General features: G+C 38.3%; 1 protein-coding gene across 4 annotated transcripts in view; it reads right to left on the bottom strand.

Moving 5' to 3' along the window:
• Positions 1 to 19,658, bottom strand: part of CCDC85A (coiled-coil domain containing 85A) — a 165,498-nt gene that overhangs the window by 10,064 nt on the left and 135,776 nt on the right. Inside the window, exons 4-5 of one of the 4 annotated variants that reach the window (XM_054575422.1) lie at positions 3,422 to 3,556; positions 248 to 367 (exon numbers count right to left, since the gene is read on the bottom strand). The exons of 2 other annotated variants lie outside the window; for them this stretch is intronic. In XM_054575422.1, the coding sequence (XP_054431397.1) occupies positions 248 to 367; positions 3,422 to 3,556 (255 nt within the window). The remainder of the gene's footprint in view (positions 1 to 247; positions 368 to 3,421; positions 3,557 to 19,658) is intronic. One more of the 4 variants, XM_054575419.1, reaches the window with a different exon arrangement.

Below are 19,658 nucleotides of genomic sequence, written 5' to 3' on the forward strand. Positions count from 1 at the left end.
ATGCAGATAATGAATCACATTACTCAAAATAAAATGATAACACTAGAGATTCAACCATAAGTTCTCAAACCCATTGTTATTTGAAAAGATTAAAATTATACTTCAATAATTAAGATAAAGTTATACCATTAGGGCTCAAAAATAAAGTATATATGGTTAAAACAAGACTGTGAGGACTACTAGACTACAGCAAACAAACCATGACACAACTGAATTTCTTGATAAATGGTTGTACACAGTTGGTTACCTTAAGAGAATGTACCACGGGTTCAGGCTGCTGAGAAGGTGTGGTATGTCCACTGAAGCTAGCTGGAGAGTTGGGTGAACTGTTATTCCCATCAGCCCCTGATGACAACCTAAAAGAACCCTTAGTAGAAAATCAACAACTTTGTTATTAAAACAAAAGTCGTTTATAACTGTATAGATGTCATTCAATTTCACTGCCAAATGAGAATTAGCCATTTTGTTAATTTTTTTCCAAGCCTGTCCTATAATACTATCAATTTATTAATCGGAATACACTTGCTGCTTGACCATCAAGAAATTAACTAATAACTGTCTCTATGAATGTCCAAATGTCATTTCTGATTTACCAAGAGAGCAATGCCCCCTAAGGAATGGCCATTAAACATTTCAAGAATGATTTTTGAAACTTAAAGATACTCAAGAGCAGGGAATTTGTGAGTTGTTCCACAGCTAAGTTAAACATGCTCATTCAGCAAGACAAATGCCATTTTCCATATGTCTCAGAAAATGCAGACACATCACATTCCGGCATTGGAAAGACTCTCTTACAAAATGCTTGTTTGAGGGGAGACCTCCAGTGGAACATATTCCAAAGAGATTTAACCAAACTCAGTATTTTCTTTAAGGAAAAATTCTCTTTATTTTCCGGTCTTTTTTGAAATGAAAAACAAAATAGAAATTACATATTTGCAGTTTAGTGACTCTGCAACTTAGTTGGTGAGAAATCAGAACCTGGCATGATTAATCTTGACCTGTGAGAGTCACAGTCACCCAAACAGGAAATGGGAAAAATACAAATAATAACTACCTTTTCTAGGGACTGCTTGGAGAACAACTGCCGAATCAGGAAAGAAAAAGAGCAGCAGAGATTTATGCTCCCACAAAAAGCAGCCTAATGGGAATTTCCAAATCTGTTTTCATGGTGGTCATTACACTCAAAGGGCCTGGTAGATTTTAATTTCTGTCCATCAACAAACCTACAGATGTTTTTCATGCTTAATAGACTAGTAACTGCTCCATTTATCTTGATCCTGAGAAGGAGCATCATGTGTGGATTCGTAAATGGAAGAAACAACTGTGGTTTTGGACATTTATTTTCCAGCGTCTGTAGGAGCGCTTCAACATTGTGCATTTTAGGGATGGGAAGGAGAAGCTGAGTGCAGCAACAGTTTTAGGTAGGGGTTTTATGCAAACAGTGCTATTTTTAAAGAAATTGACAATTCCCATTGATTTTTACAAAAATTATTATGAAGCAATTTGGAATATCTTCTCTCTTTCCTTATTGCTGTCATTTCTTGAAGGTATCCTTGCCACAGCACAAGCCAATGGAAGCCGTGTTCATATCCTTGCTCAAAGAGTTGTGGAAACAAATCAGGCCCTGCCCCCACCCTCTCTAGGTACCAGGGAGAATCAGCCATAGAAAATGACATTAAGGTGACCTCTCCAACCTCTCCATGCCTACTAATGATCAAATTAATAGGCCCAGTCCCCCCACCCTGGGAAAAAATATTTATAAGATTTCCCTGTATTTGTAATTCAGAACAAATCAGACATAAGAGCACCCGATAGAAACAATAAAAGGGAAACTATCTGAAGTTTGTTAATTGGGCACACCCTCCCTCCAACGCCACCACCAAATTTTGGACATCCTCTTCCTCTGTAGAGATCAAATGTTTCCAAAACAAAGGAATAATAAAGGAAGGTCTTCTTCCCTGCATAGCTCTAGTCCTCTACTATTTTCTTCCCCTACTATTACCAACCTTCTGAACTCTCATGAAAAGGCTTCTGAGGTTATGCAGAGTTCACTTCAAACCTCTCATTTAGGACCCACCAGTGCGTTCTGTCCTCCCTTTGGCCGGCAGTCTGACTCGGCAGGCAATGATCGCTCCCCCTCCGGGGTACCCTCCTTCCCATCCTTTTCAAAGCCTTTCCTGCCCAGCTCTTCTGTTTCAAAGGTGCCCCTCCCAGACCTGGCCAATGGAAGATATAACAATCCCAGTATGCTTCTGCGTGGGAATGGGACCTCTATATTTCAGGGCATTTTGGTTTAAGAAAATTTCTAAAATCAATGACGAGTGGCTTCCCTAAACCAAAACCTCTGGACAATTTAGCACTGTTTAAACTTAAGGGGAGTCATGTTCTACCATTATCTCCTCAGAAAATAAGTATTCCTTTATTAAAGAAGTTTCCTTAGAATAATAATAAAATAATAATAAAGGTTACGGTAGGAAATACACAGTGGGGGAAATTTATCATTGAGGGATTAAAGTTTATTTCAAACCCACTTTGTGAGCCATGGACTAATAATCACAGGGAGGAACAAGGTTCATGGTTTATGTGGTTTTTGTGAAGCCACAAAGGTAGCCAAGTACCTGCTAAAAGTGTGCACCAAGAGGTGCTGAACAATTTTCTAGATTGTATCAGACTGAAGAACCTCATTCTAAGACATCTCACTTAGTTACTATAAAATAAAAGATTACATTTCTATGTACTTAATAGAATCAGAGAATTACCTAGGTTCAATAAATACATACTCTGTTGACTAGTGTGTTTTCACTAAAGTATTTTTTAAAATATGCTACTGAGTGAAACAAATCATTTTAAACAGTCTCGAAGTTTTTTTCAGTAAGATTAAGCACATTTATTTAAATTGTAACTTGGCTGGTGCAGGCGACAAGGAATTTAAAAACGGGAAAATCTTAGTGAATTTGGAAATGTGACTCCCAAATCCACAGTGGCTTATTTTCAAACTGCATGTGATCACACAGTGCTTCACCATCTCTTGGGTCATTGGTCAATTTGAAAGGGCAAGGAGTAATTTCCTGGCCTGGTCAACGGACATCTGACAGTGCCTGACAATTCATTTTCATGGCCAATGACTTCTTAAATTGCTTTTCATGAAAGGTACAGGCTACCTTTGTTCTTCGACAGTGTTTGGAATTACTCAGCTTTCACCCTCAGGTTTAGGGGAAATAAAAAAAAAAAAAGACTAGAGATGACGGTTTAGGAGATGAAAGACTCTACTCCCACTTTCCCTCCCCAGATTAGACACACAGCAACTTTCTTTTCATGTACACAGACTCGTTCTCGACCCCCCAGTATGACTCTTCCTCTAGCAGCGGAAGTCATCTGGTTACGCACAAGCAAAGGCAGCAGCTGGCTCATCTTCACTCACCGGGAGAGTGGGCAGGCATCGTCCTATTCCTCGGCACCCTTGCCACCACTGCAAGACCCGCCGGGCTCTGGGCCCCCAGCCTTTCTCCATATTTGAGCTGTTTCTAGTTGGAGGTTGCCTTCTATTCTGGGTGGCCTTATATTTGGAACAATATAGTACAATCACTCAGAAAAATACTGTTTCCCAAGTCTCAAGAAAGCAGATAGAACAAGAAGCTTAATGAAATGAACCACAATGACCACAATGGCAAGCTGTAACATGCACCTCAACTAGGGAAAAATTAAAATAAAAACAAACACATCTATGTATAAGAGCTAATACTGATTTTTTTAAAAAAGTTTTTGGCAAAGCTGTAACTAATTCTCAAACTATCAAAAAGTGGTAAATGATAATGCTAAAGGTAAACAAAAAAAAATTAAAGCTACTTAGACAAATTTATTTAGTGGGTTTTACTTGTGAGAAGTAGAGAAGTACCGTAAGTCTTCCAAGTATTTAGAGCAGTATAACTTTAGAACTTAACAGAAATTATTTGAAATGCATTTGGGAGCATGATCCCCTTTCGTTAAGAAGCACAAATTGGGTAGATATATTCAGCGGCACTCAAAAACTGATGCTGCATCAAAGTCTCAACAAAATATCTGCACATTTATAAAATACAGGGTAGGGCAAAAGTAGGTTTACAGTTGTTCATGTGTAAAATACTACAATAACAAATAACACAAGAACAAATTGTTTCGTGTTCTCACAATTGTAAACCTATTTTTGCCCTCCCCTGTGTGTATGAGCTAATGCATCACAGTAATTGTTTTACATGGGACCTATATATAGTTATCAAAATGTCTATTAATCAAGTTAACCCCCAAATTTCTGTACTAGTTGGAACTACAACTAAAATAAAAATACAAAAAAATTTTCCCTAGATTTCAGGTTTTTCCCATGAAAAACTAATTCTATTAAAATGATTAAAACTAAAATGAACTTATTTGAACATAATTTCCTCTTCCTGCCAACTTTTACCAACACCTTTAACTAAGAAAGCTATGTCCTAAGGAATACTAGGAATTTTAAAAATATGAAAAATTCACAAATAGTCTCCAGATTCCAGTGTCTACATATTTAATTTCATGAGACAAAAAAAAATGAGAACATAATATTTTAGTTTTCATTGATCCATTTCCCTAGAAGTGTGTGCTCCACTATGAATAGTAATGGTCTAATTTTCACTGTTCTCTGACTTTTGGGGGCTGAATTAATAAAGGAAATGTCTTAAGTGAAGTAAAAATGAGGAGCAGTGATAATCACAGTTGTTACCCACAAAACTCCATTCTAAATCTATGAAATCAGTGCCAGTTATCTATTAAATAAGTCACATATTCCTCACATAGAACAAAGATAATGATACATTTGCACTTGGAACATAATGATCATTTCATCACAGCAACACCGATTGAACGTTGCTCTTTCCTAATTTATTTCCACCATCAAAAGAATTATATCCAGTAATTTATAATGACTGATGGCATAAAATTCACATCTCCCCCAAACATCATAGTTCTATTTCTGAGGTGATCTTTATGAGAGATGCATTTTTTTTTTTAAACAAATGAGTTCTAACTTCAGGATTTGATTCTCTCCATGACTTGCATATCTCTCAGATCTTTCATTTTTCAGATTCAGCAACTGGGTAAAACATAAGAATCCCTACTGTCATTCTTCCCTAATGTGTAATGAGATTAAATCCCAATACCCTTCCACTGTAACAAAATTTATCATATCCATGAAATCTAAGGTAATATCTATAACCAATTAGAAGCAGCTGGAAAGAGCAGCCATTTAGCTACTACGTAGACAACATACAATATTTTTTCACTTTCAGAAAGCACATAAAATGTGAAATAAGCATGCTTTTTCAGGATCTCGTGAAAGGCTCTTTTTAAATATTATATGTAGATTGTATAATGTTATTAATCTCATAAGAGGGGGCAACATACACAGGCCAGATTTTTGGAAAGAATAAACTATTTGGTGATATAAATATTTTAAAGGAAAAGGTACTCTCTTTTAGAATCAGGCTTATTGATTGACTTCTACTCAGGTTGACAATATGGTTGTTTTGTTTGTTAATATTGGTCCTGGAAAAGCATATTGGACTGGCCATGATTTTTGACCATCAAGTAAACTAGAGCTGCCAAATGGTATTTATATACTAATGAAGGCTTAGCTCTTTGCTAGCTCTACATTGTCAATCACACTATTTTCTGTAGACCAGCATCTACAGAGGGGAAAAAGAGAGTTACTAGGCCTCCAAGGAGTCGGTGCTTGGAATTGTTGCTGGCAACTTTGGAGCTCAAAATGGTGGAAACACAGATTTTGGCCATCAATTAGGACAACTCCAAATGACCTTAACAAAGTCACTGTATTTTCTGAGTAATTCTGTTTTGTTTTCTGCAGTTTTCCAAAATTCTACCTTTATGAAAAAGATTGCCTGAATAACCCTATCATTCCAATAGAAGCCTGAGTACTCAAGTACTCAGGTATATAACGTAACCCACAAATTATTGTAGATATCAGGACAGTCTACACTAAATGCTAATAGCAAAGTAATATTCTGCATCAAGACTGTGTCAGGGGTAAATTACAGATTACTTACCATGAGGTAAGTCATCATAAAAATCCTGAATTCTAATGCTATAAGCCCCAGCCTGGATCAGGAAACAAAACCCTTTCAAAGTGTCACTAAAGACGATAAATATATTGGTTCTGCTATCCCTCTTATCACATCATACCTGGAAAATCTTCCATGAAAAGTGAGATTTAAGACATTTTATAGTATTGTCCTGAAAATAATTGATTTCTTAAAAGTTAAAAAAATGAAGTCATTCAATTTTTTAAGAGCTCTAAACAAACAAAAAAAAAATGTTACTTATAGTCTCACAGAGTAAAGTACTTACAATTCACAGTATGAATTTTAAGAACTTGCAGGATGAAGCTATTGTAAATAATTTGTCTTCTTGCTATTTATGGTTATTTTATTTATTGCTATTTTAGTAACAGTATTTTAATTAATACTTTGGAAGTTTCCATCTTTTTGCCCTGTATAAGCACATATTTAAACAATATCAGGAATAACAGAATAATGTTTTTATATTTTATTACATGAAATACAGGCTTCCTGTTTATTTTTTTCTTGATTTGAGAGAGAAACATTGATTTATTGTTCCACTTATCTACGCATTCATTGGCTGATTCTCATATGTGCCCTGATCATTCTCTAAGCAACTGAGCTACCTGGCCAGGGAGAGGCTTCCTATTTAGATATAGATCACACATAGTGCACTGGTAAGAAACTAGAGCTCAACCTCTTATCTATTATAGGAAGCCAACTATGGAAGTCTGAAAATTGATCGGCTAAAGTGGTTTCCTGTTAGTTAAAGATGTTTAATTTTTTATAAGTCCTGAAGGTAGGTCAAACTATCCTACCTCATCAGAACGCATACCTAGTTTAAGAGAGGATGAATTCAGTCTTTCCTTATAGGGCAACAGCAGATGGTTTGATTAATCTCATCAGGAAAATAATATTTTGTTCAATTTTACCAGTCTGCATTCTGACATTTTGTAGAACTGCAGTACCACACAAATCAAAGCTCAGATTAGAAGAGACTTTTAAAGGTCACCTTGACAAACTTCTCCCAAAGGATTCCTGTGAATAGGCTTGGTAATGATAAGAGACTCTTTGCTTTGCTGTAATAGAGATTATTTAGTTGATTGTATTTTTTTTAAGTTTATTTTTTAATTTAACTAAACTGAAGATCTATTCAATACTGATTTAGAACATTAATTTCCTGGCTTTATAGATATCCATTTATTCTCTTAAATAGTTGCTAAGCACCTATCAGAGATAATATCCCATGCTATGTGAAGTAGGTATCTATTTCAATGTTTGTTGAGAGAGCACAGTGAGTTCAGCTCATTGACTCTAGGGTCACAGTGCCTAGGTTCAGATTTCTGATCTGATGCTTAGCAACTGCATGACCTCCCTGTGCCTCAGTTTCCTCACCTATAAAATGTGGGTAATAAGGATGCAATTATACCTCACTCTATAAGCTTGATTACTTATATGAAAAGATCTCTTAAAACAGTTCCTGGCCCACATTAAGTGCTCTATAACAGCTATTTTCAACCTTTTTCATCTCATGGCACACAAAAACTAATTACTACAGTTCTGCAACACACCCAAAAAATATATTTTTTGCCATCCTGATAAAAAAATGGTAGGTATAATTTTGATCCATTCACACCAGATGGCTCTTGTTTTATTGGCTGCTGTCATTTTCTAATGTGACAATCTAAGGGAAAAGGAGGTCAGCGCCCCATATTAAATAGTCAGGGATTGCATATTTTAAAAGTTCTTGTGGCACACCTGTGTGTCTCTTGCATCACATTGGTTTAAAACCAGTGTTCTGTAAGTATTTGATGTCATCATAAATGTTTTTGCTTTGCTTGTCAACCCACTTTATAACTTTGTCAACTTGTTTTCAGGTGTTTATTATTTAGTACAGTCCTTAACTCGAGGTGATTTGGCCCTCCAGGGTGGACATTTGGCACAAAAAGTCTGCAGGTATTTTTAGCTATCAAAACGATGTAGCTTCTGGGGGCATTTGGTGGGTCGAGGAGCCAAGGTTGCTGCTGCACGTCTGACAGTGCACAGGACAGTCCACACCACAAAGAAATATCCCACCCTCCCACCCCAAATGTCAATAGCCCTGGAGTTGAAAAAGCCTGATTTAAAGAAAGAACTATTTTGGAAAACTGCAAAGCAAAATTTCTGTTGACAGCTCCATAGCCAATTTTGCCTATGAGGACAAATCATCAACATGGTTTGGAGCTTGTAATTTTAAAGAAAACTCTCTACGCTTCAGCCCTCAAGTGGTCTAAGTATAAAGACATCCATATTTCCACCTCCAACTAGGAAATTACTCTTTCTAACAGAAGGAATAGAATTAAAAATATCCAAAACATCCTACTGCAACAACGGTAGCAGAATACAAAATGGGCCAGTACCAGAGGGTGGTCCACAGAAGAAATTGCTCTCCAAGTGGAGAGACGGAGAACACTGCAGCACCTTGAAAACCGAGACGGCCATCCCACAGAGAATAAAATTGGCAGAAGGTGGTTTGTGGAAATTATGGAAGAAAATAAAGCTTTCTTCACGAGACAACAGGTAAAGAGTCTGCACTTAACTTTAGGCAGACACACTAGGAAAGAATAAAATTGCCAGGAAGTAGAAATGAGGGCCCTGACACAGGAAGCAACACCCCCGTGCAGGTGAGAGCATTGTATGACATGCACAGGCAAATCGAAAAGACAAAAATCTGGATCTGAACCATGACCACTCTCTCCTCCGCACGTGGCTCAGGGCTGTGTGGTCTGTTTCCATGCTGTCTCTCCAGTAGCTGGAGGACCCCTGAGAGCATGTCTTAGCCATAACAGCTCTCAATTACTAAGCTCCTCTTACATGGGAGGACTCTCCTAAGTGCTGCCAATTAAACGATTATTAAGGCCAGCTAATATGAACTCACCCTACATGTTAATGCCTATCCAGACACTAAGGGTTGGCCAGGTGCTATTCTCAATTAATTGCACTACATAATGATTTTAATTTTTGTTTAGGCCCTGAAGGTATCCTTCTGTCCTGTCTACTCATCACGTAGCTCCAGGGGCTGCAAGGAGGGCCAGGGGGTCCTGGGTAAGATGAGGATGGTTGGAATGGCCCAGGGGCCTTGAGAGGATCAGAGGTGTGTTCATATTAACGTCTGATCCAGAAGACCTGGTGCACACCGTCGGCTCTGTGCCCATTTGCTTTTCTCCATTCCAGGCCCACAGCTATGGCGGTGACAGTTACATGAAGCCTGCATCTATAATGACATCCCAAGGACTTTGAGGCTTTGACCAAACAGTCTAAGGAACTTTTTGAAAATTAGTGACAGCACACTTTGAAATACTATATGAATCTTGCTATAAATGAAATACAGTAGGGCTCCAGGTCAACACAGTTATTCTATCAAGAGAACAGCTTAGTTCCTGTTCTTTCTTCTCTCTGGGTTTGGGTTCCAGTGAGGCTTTTCTGGATCCCATGCTTTTATTACCCCATACTAGTGTGATCTAGATGTCACTCTCTCAATTCAGGCTCCATATTCTTCATAGTCTCTCTCTCTCTCTCTCTCTCTCATCCTGGAATAGGTACCTGGAAAGCCTGCTTCCCTCGTGGCTCTGCAGATGAGTAAGTCATGATCATGTGGACATTACTTTTCATTATTTAACAGATGGGTATAATTGCCTTGACCATTCACCTTACATGAGCTGACAACACTTTTTCATAGCCCAATATTAAGTCCTCTCACATTTTGCAGTAATATTAAGTATATATTGCGGAGCTCCTCAGGGCCATTGCATTTGACTTTTATTATTGCTGTAATCACGATGACCAGCACCCTGTGTGTCCCAGCAACATAATAGTTGCTCAATAAACTTGGTATATTAATAGTTTATCAAAATCAATGTGTGAGACTGGGACTTTTCCTCTAGCATCTCAAGAATAGTTGTATAAATGCTTTACTGTGTGCCTATGTACTCAGTAATTAGCAAGTACTCAACTATTTGTCAAATAACTAAAGCACACTTCTAGAGTGATAAAACAGCCTGAAATAAGTGAAACATTTTTGTGATGATCCCTATTTGGCAAGTATACACAACTTAAACATAGACTAAATTCCCACCACTGTTTTCTCTCACTAGTTACTATTATTCTAGCAAAATAAATCTATCCGGGAAATCTTGAATCACTTCCATCTATTTCTAACACTACAGCAAAGCTCAAGTATGTCAAAACAGTACCTGAAATGATCACTAGGGATGACAGCAGACCAAAAGGACAGATAGACTTCAACACTGGGACATCCAAAGTGTATGTTGATTCCCATCAAAATCGTTACGTAATGGCAAACATCAAGTGGTGAAAATACAAAAATAAACTATTAAAAGAGATATTATCCTCAATATTAAGTGTAGGCCAATCTATGAATGTATAGGTGTTCCCAGGTAAGGAAACAAGAGGGTAATATTTATTCCCTCATCCCTCATTTATTATGCCAAATAATGGCTAAGATTCAGATCTGTGGAGTCACAGTGTAGGTGATAAGGAGCTTAAATTCAGAGAACCTGGATTTTAGACAGTTGTCTTGTTAGGGGAACAGAAGCAGTTCAGAGGGACTCGAGCCTAGAAAACGAGGGACGTGAGTAGCAGAACTGACACTGATGTGAAAGGCAGGAGTCAGATCACAGAGACCCTCCTACACCATGTGAAGGCTTTGAAATTAATTCTATACTGAAGTATGAGCTGTGACAAGACCGGGTTTGTGTTTTATAGGTCACGCTAGTAATGTGGAGAATAATTTGGATGGGACAAGACTAGCTGGGAGGAAGTCCAATTAGGATATTAATAACAAAGAAGTTCAAGTGAAAACTGATTACTCATTGCCTACACTGGACAATAGCAGAAGGAATGAAAAGGATATTGATGGATTAAAAGACATGGCCCTAATGTTTATTTGAATGTAGGTAATGAGGTTGAAAGAGGATCCCAGAATGGCTCCCAGCTTTCTGACCATTTGGGTACCAGCCAAATGGTCAGGCCATTAACCAGGACAGGAAGTGCCAGGAAAAGTAATATATCTAACTCTTTCATCAGATTTTAAAATCAAGAACAAAGAAGTAATTAACAATTTATGAAGCCCCAAATCATCTTTCTCACAGATACCCATTCAAATGGTTTCTTCTGACATGTAAAATAAGAGTTTGCAAAAATTGTAATAATTTTAACTTCATGCCATGATGAAAATATCTGATCAAACAACATAATGTTCTAGGAAGGAAAGTAATTTTGAAATATCTGTGACTGCAAGTAGAAGTTGAAGATACATATATAGTTCCCAGAAAAAAACCGTATGTGAAAGTAATTACAGAGATTAGCCTTTTTACAAGGATTAGAGAGGGAAAACCCCAGGAAGAAAAGATCTCGAAAGGGCTAAGACAGCAAATACCCTGTACCTGGGCAGTCAGAGTGAGAGCGGACAAAGAACAACAATGAAGGCCTGGTACAAAAGAGCTGTGAAAGGAAAGGTAGAAAATGGGGACAATTTGATTTACTCACACTCTGCGTCTAGGTGATGTGTTTATGTGCTTAATTCTTGTCTTTTATTAACCATACCACTCCCAGTGAGAAACACTGAAATTTGTAGGGGGTGAAAAATGACAACAATCAAGTTTACATTCAGTAGTAAGAGTTTAGCACATACCTGATTACTTTTAGGTCTTAGGCTTATTTTTAAAAAAAAAATGGGGATGAAGGGGACATGAGTAAGACTAAGAGTCAGGGTACAGAACTGAATTGTCAGGGTTGATGCAAAAGCAAAGAAGTCTGATAAGCATTGCATTCAAATTGCGGAGCAGAGCCGATTAACGCCTTGTGTAAAATATTCCCTCAGAGCCCAATGGAAGACATGTACCTAGCCGGAGCCCTAGGGACTGAACAGCTATTTAAGAGAAATACTTGTCGAGTTGACTAAGAAATGCTGCGTGGTGAGGCGGTGTCTGCTGCACTGGCTTTAGAGAAAGGAAGGGTCTTCAGTTTCATCAAGCAGCCTTCCAGCACACAAAGCTCCGGCACAAAATAGGAACATCAAGATAAGAGATAGTTGAACAGAGACGGTCAGCTTCATTTAAGGGCAGCTACCTCTCTAAGAGGCGTGTTAATAATACAAGTACAGCTGCTTGTTCGACTGCACTTCTACCCAGGCCACTTGGTGAAAGTTCTAGCTTGGAGTATTTTCAATAATCCTGCACTTGAAGCTTTACAAAAGCACCGGTGGCCAAAATGATCCGGACAGTGTAGCTTCTGCACGCGTGGTTGTCAGACAATCACCAGCAGGAGAAATGAGGTCCCTGTTAGTGAGAACACTGTTGGAGCACACAGGAAGCCATTATGAAAGCCTGGCCTCATTCTCACAAGCGACTCTCACCAGGAGGAATGGAAATAAGTGATTTAAACATATTTATTTGTACCTTACCTCCTAACATAAATAATTTATGATGGAAAACAAGATTTTTGGATTCAAACTTATATATGCTCATTTAGGTAAATAATGTTCATAAAGTCTGGGACCCATCAGAGAGTTAAAACAGTAACACGTAAAACAACTTTGCATAATTAGTACAGAAAATAAGTTCAAAGATCATCCATAAAATCTGGGAGATAAGAATGTGAAACAGACCCCTTTTTTCCTCTCTGCCTTGCACTCCCTTCCCCTTCCCCAGCTTTATGTTTTAGAATGTCCCGGGGCACAGCCCACGAACCTCTTCTTTTCCTCAACACTCTCTCAAGAAGTCCTAATTCAGTCCCACAGCACTTTATCCTGCCAAATTGTTATCTCCTCCCTCACCACTCCTCTAAGTTCCAGGTGCATATGCCTAACTCTATGTGACAGCTCCTTGGAGGTGTCTAACATCTAAAATGTACCATGCCCAAAACAGAGCCTGATTGCCCTGTACCTCCTAATCTCTTCCTCCCAATCTTCCTCATTTCAATGAACGGCAACACCAATCATAGAGTTGCCTAGATCAAAATCCAAGAATTCATCCTTGACTCTTTCTAGAGCCGCCACACTGAACCACTGTGGGATGCCAACCATTGCACTTACTGCACTGTCCTACAGGAACAGCGCCTCTGGGGGCTGCGGTGCCCAACCTATGAGGCAATATGGGGTCTCTTTCCCTTATATACACATCCAGTCTGTCATAGAGCACTCTGAGCTCTGCTTCAAAATATATGGTGAATCCAATCCCTCTCCTCACCATCTCTACCCTACCACCTAGTTCATGCAACCACCCGCCCTCTTAAACTACCAGACCAGCCCCCTAATCAGTGTCCCTATGTCTGTACGCTCTCCTGCCGCTATCTTCTCTACCCGACATTAACAGTGACCTTCTGAAAATGTTAATAGGTGCTATTGCAACCTTGCTCTATTCCTCCAATGGCTTTCCATCAATTCAGACCCAAATCCAAACATCTGACCTTGTCAACAGAGCCAGCAGGCTCTGTCCCCTCCCTGTCTGACTTCATCTTCTGTTGCGCTCCATCTCACTCACAGCTCCAGCCACACTAGCCTTCTTGCTCCTGCTTCCTCAAACGTGACCGGTTTATTTCTACGTAAAGCTTTTTCCTTGCTGTCCTTGCTTCCGGTAATACTCCTTTCTAGACATATTCTTTCCTTCCTTCAGGCCCCTTCAAATGTCACTTCCTCGGTGGGCCTTTCTAATTCCATGCAAAATACCCTGTCACTCCAGTCCCTCTCCAATTCTGTAACCTGCTTTTGTTTTTTCACAGTGATCATCATTCGCAGATATTACATATTTTTAAATAATGGTCCACCTACTGAAGTGTAAGCTGCATAAATTTCTTGTACTAGGCTGGAGACTTACTGTCTAAAAGAGTATCTGTACATAAAAGACACAAAAAGTATTTGAGGAATAAAATACTGAATGATGGCGAAGCCATCATCTTCCAATGACCTAAAGAAATCCCATTCCACATTTGTTAAAAGTGGTGTTGGTTCTACTAAGAAAGTAGTGGAAGCCTACTAATCACTTCCCACTGAATGAATATCCCTATACCAATCTCATGAGAAATGTAAACCTTTTTCATTTCAAGTAGCAAGGTCACTGCTTTTGTCTAGCCTAGATTCTGGGGATAAAAGATAGCATAGATAACTGAAATTTAAAATAGTTTTCCCTAATCCCTCCATACAAACTTTGACCACAGCTAATGCCATGAACCAAGTCTGCCTGGTTAAAAAATTTTATTTTCTTGAAGTTTCTGGATGAGGACTTAAGGGCCAACATTCTGAGAGTGTTACCCTAGTAAAGGACCTGGCTAAACTTTAAAATGCACAGCTAACGTTTTCTGAAAAGTTGACTAAGTAATTCTGAAAAGTGACATTGTAAAGCTTAGGAAAAGCCAATTTAAAAATGAAATTTTTAAAAGTTAGAATTTTTGCAGTAGTATCATCCTGGAAAACAATCACACTAACTAGTAATAATAAAATTTTCCAGGCTGGCTAGAGATGTTTTTTCAAAAAGTAAAAAAGTATTTTGCCCACTCACGAGGAGAATGACCCAGAGACTAATGAGCTCCAGAGCTACTCACTGTCTGAACCTCAGCAAGTCACTTGTCCTCAGTGCTAAAATGGAGAGATCTATCAATTAGCTTCATGTGGTGGCTGTGAAGGGTGACTAATAAACCTGATTGCAAGGCACTCTGAAAACATTAATTGCTACAGAGAAGCTCGATAATTGCCAGGTTGCTATCAGTCACCATCTAAGCACAGGGAATACGTTTGGCTGTTTTTAATCTCCCGTCCACCCCTTGCCTCTTCTGATGTCAATGATTTCTAGTGACAAAAACAAGAAGACAAGCGAGGCTCCTTCTCACTTTTCTATAGGTCTTATCCTGATCTGCAAGAAACATGCCGGACACACGAGTCAGCCGTAGTCCTTTCTCCTCTGTTCTTCCCAAAGCACGTTGCAGACAAGGCTTTTCTTTTCTTTCCTTTCCACGCACACACATACACCATAATTAAAAACCATATACTTGACAGAGATTATGGGAAAGGAGAATATTAACATGAAGAACCCAAAAAACACAGAATTTACTTTATTCTTACCAGTAATCTCCTGATTTCTCATTCTTTCACAAATGCCCCCATTTAAGGGAAAAGGGTAATTAATTGATTTCTGATCTCCTCCTAAGCCGGAAATGGTTTTCCTCATTCACTGATGAACATGGATTTAGAATTTCTCTTGTCTTTGAAGGACTATATAGAAATTCACGTTCATTCCAAGCCTCCAGCCCTATGGCATCTATTTTAGAAAAAGCCTGCCCCATGTTATCTTCCCAGCAATCTCCCTAAGACAGGCAAGAATAGCCAGGACAGAAAAGCAATGTAATCACCCACTCACTACAGTAGCCATACAAAGGTGTTTCAGAAAAGCGCAAATTTCCTAGCTGATAGTACCGCAACATTTGTCCTTCCCGTATGCGAGGACTTGCCTTTTCAAGTCATATCCAAGCAATCTTCATCTCCAACATACTTTCATCTCAAATCTAAGTGGTTTGTTAGGAAAAAATACCTTTGCCTCTTGCTCAACCAGCTCCTCTGGTCAATCACAGCACATTTCAGAATCCAGATACTGATCATTGAGGGCAGGTTTGGAGATGATAGACAAAGGAACTTAAACCAATGAAAAACTAAAAAAATACTTATTGAAAAAAAGTATTTGTGTATAATAAAGTCTTTACATTCAAATGAAAAATTATGTAACAATATAAGAGAGCCCAATTAAATGAAAACACCAACATTAAGAGATAACCCAAAAAATTAAGATTAGTTTAGCATGGAGTGGGGGTGAGCAAACTAATTGTGGTGTTAAATCCAGCCCCTTTCACCTGTTGTGTAAATAAAGTTTTATTAGAACACAGCCACTCCCATTCACTTAGGTATACTCTGTGGCTGTTTTCAGCTGTTCTGATGCTAAAATTGCTGGCATGAATAGTTGCAACGCCTCATATGGTTCACAAGTCTGAAAATATTTACTACCTGGAATTTTACTATAGAAATGCCAACCCCTAGTGGAAAGGATGAGAAGGTCACTGCAGACTGCAATAATCTGGGCAGGTTCTGGAAAACAAGGCAAGCGGCTTAAAGGTAAGTGATAAGTAGACAAATATGCCTTCCTATGTAATTTATTTAGGCACTAGAAATGTCCTTAACATTAATAAAAGGATGAGATCTTCCCATGCTGAGAAAATTATTACAGTGATGAAATCTCTCAGTGAATAGTAAAACTGATGGATGAGAAAGTAAACTGAGTTTCTTGGCTAATTCCAGTTCAGACCCCAAAGATACCTCACCAGAAGTTTGTTTTGCATGATGGTGGGGAAGATGGTGGCAGTGTTTCCATAGCTATCGTGCTTCAGGAGAAACACACTTGTCACATGACAGGTTTTAGGAAAAAACAAAACAAGACACAAAACTAGACCAGTGATAACAAAAGTTGGACACATCTCATCTCTGCCTATTGGTGGACATTCTCTCACCTACGAAACAGAGATAATCACAAGGGCCCTGGGCCCAATACTCAGGAGCTCAGCTGATACTCACGTCGCAGCTAGCTTGTAACAAAACATCTACCTCAATATTTGAAAGGGAAAAAAATTATGTAAAAATAAAAGTGTTGGACACTACCCTTTTCATAACCTACCATGTCTCTCCTGGCATCCTAAAGACTTAAGGCCCTGAGCCCTTAAAACAAGTAGGATTGATGCCTTCAAACATAATTAACATAAAAAATACATATAAAATAAAAAAGTATATTAAAAGGGTAATAACATCACACATTTTCTAGTGGTTTAAAGACCAATAAAGTCTTATTCCTAAAGTTTTTATTATTCATTATTAATATTACTATGACATCAGTTTATAGCTCTAAGAAACCACCCTGAATTGAGATATTTTATCACATTCTCATTACTGATTCTGAAGAACTTTGTCAAGATCAAAATCCTGAGCATGGTACTTATTTTATGTGAAAAACAGTGGAGGAGGGCTACGCTTACCCGCTCCCATACCCATCTTGATCTTGTTCTCAAGGGCCAAAGGCTCAGTATAACTGGATTCCCTAACCAAGAAAATGCTCTTAAAAAAAAACGAGTGCCCAAACTGCCACATGAGCCACCATCTTCCCAAGTGACCAGAGGTTCCAATCTTAAATAGGCCTCTCCAAAGTCCCTTCAAGTTTGTTAATGAACCTGAGCTGCCATCGCCAACTATCTTATTGAAAATACAATTTGCAGAACATACTGACAAATGCATGTGAGTTTTGTGGGTTAAAGAATCACGTATTGAAATAGGAGTGGGGTAGGAACAGGGAATGAAAAGTAAATGAGGCTAGTACCAAACAAAATAACCAAATTAAAAATGCAAAGTTGTTAAAGCCCCCTTTATCTAAAAGTCTGTCAGAAAGCTGTCATTCAAATTCTCATCATTGCTTCTGCTAACTTTTGGCACTCAATAGAAGCTTGGCACCCAAAACAGTAAAGACCCATCATTTCCACACAATTATTTGTGATCAAATTTACTGGAATTGAGATTTGTTTCTGAGTGTGTATGTTATGCTTTTCTTTCATGAGATTTCTGTAGTTACGGATATTAAATTTCCTATAATATGAAAATATTTAAATTAAACTCCCTGTTTTTGGCCTGATTACATATCTGCATTGGGTGTCAAAACAGCTGATATACCTTGGCTATTAACAGGCCTCCTTCCTTAGAGCCAGTTTTTATATAAGTCCAGGATGGTTCCCATCTGGTCCTGGGTTGTTTATTTGTCATCTGTCAAACATTAGGACTTCTGCCTTGCATGTTGTTCTGTTGCAAGTAGGAGACATTTTAGGTGAAAAAAAGATAGTATCAAATTCCTTTATTTGCTATTATACATTTGAGTCAGATTTACATTTCTTCTGTGATCCTTACATTTCTGTATTCAATTTTTTTTCCAATATAACTGCTAAAAGCAATAGCCAGGTCAGGGATTTTCAACTTTTCATCTCATGGCACATAAACTAGTTACTAAAATTCTGGAGCACACCAAAAAAAAAAAAAGTTATTTTTTTGCCAATCTGACAAAAAATAGGTATAATTTTAATTGATATACAAAAAATAGTTATTACCTACCCTTTTTGCTCCAAAGGAAGTTTTTAAACAGTCATGTGCTTATACTGTACATAAGGATTTCTGGTACCAAGAATGAGCCAATCACACACAACCTTATTATGCAAAGTGACCAATAAGATGCAACTCTATTATATGACCTATATATTTATAGTTTAAGATGGCAATCACACCAGAAAACTATTGTTCCATTGGCTGTTGTCATTTTTTTTTTTTTGACAGTCTAAGGGAAAAGAGGTCAGTGCCCCTGACTAGTCAGGTATTGCATGTTTTAGAAATTCATGCAGCACACTGGTTGAAAATCGCTGACCTAGATGAATAAAACTACTAAAATAATAATTAGTCCAAGAGTTTTAAGCAAGTAGGATTGCTGCCTCCTTATTCTTTTATTTTTTTCTCTTTAAAAAAAAAATGATAGTTCAAAAATTTCTGTTCCATTAACCTTTATAATGGAAGTTCCAAAAATCTCAAAGAGGATAGAAATTCTGAAAGAGGGCTTGCTATTATTTGTATGTCTTGACTGAGCACTCCTGAAGTCACAAATACCTGAGGTACTGACAAGGCTGAGGACAAGAAGTCCCAAAGGAACGAATTAAACCAAGTAAACACACTTGAATCAAGGATAACGGAGCACTTTCAAAAAGGAGGAACAATCTTCGAATTGGCTGTCTCTTTCCTAATAGCAACTCTCCCTTCCCGCCTCCATTTCTGGGCTAACCACTAGGACACTGTGGAAAGGAGTATTTTCTCTATAGGCTTTGGGCCTGTAACAAGGTAGAACCCAAGCAGGATTTGGGATTGTCTCAGCCCAGAGAATGTTGGGAGCCACTGGGCCAACCATCACTTGCAGCAGCCAGTGAACAGCCCAAGTCAGGTCAGCAAAGGAAACTGACTCCATCTCTGTATCACCAATCTGCGCTGGTGTGGTCTGAGTAAACGCAATGTATCACTTTTAGTAACGCCACACTTACAAATGTGGGTGGGCTGCTTATCAAAAAACTCCCCTACTTATTGATACAGAAACTACTTCATAGAATTCTTAGAATAAACTCATAAATAAATGCTAAATCTTCTCTTACTAAGAATGATTTATCTACCCATGAAAGGCCCGTAAGTCATAAAACAAGGCAAAGCCTATAATTTATTTCACATGCTTTTTCTTCATACTGCTTCTTACACCCATTTTAGTTAGCTGCTTACGTTAACATGCCACCAGGTCATACAGGTTCCATGGCACGCGATCCAAAAGGTACTATATGGAAGCTCCGTATAAACTGTAACAGTAACACTGATGATTGCCTCACAGTCTGCCTCCTCCAATTCCTCTTTCATTCTCTATATCAACCACAGCATCTAACGAAAGGCCCAGCTGACTGTTATACCAGAGGCTTAAC

This window comes from Pteronotus mesoamericanus, unplaced genomic scaffold, assembly GCF_021234165.1.
Source record: "Pteronotus mesoamericanus isolate MK-2021 breed Mesoamerican mustached bat unplaced genomic scaffold, CSHL_Meso_final contig_291, whole genome shotgun sequence".
Classification (NCBI taxonomy): Eukaryota; Metazoa; Chordata; class Mammalia; order Chiroptera; family Mormoopidae; genus Pteronotus; species Pteronotus mesoamericanus.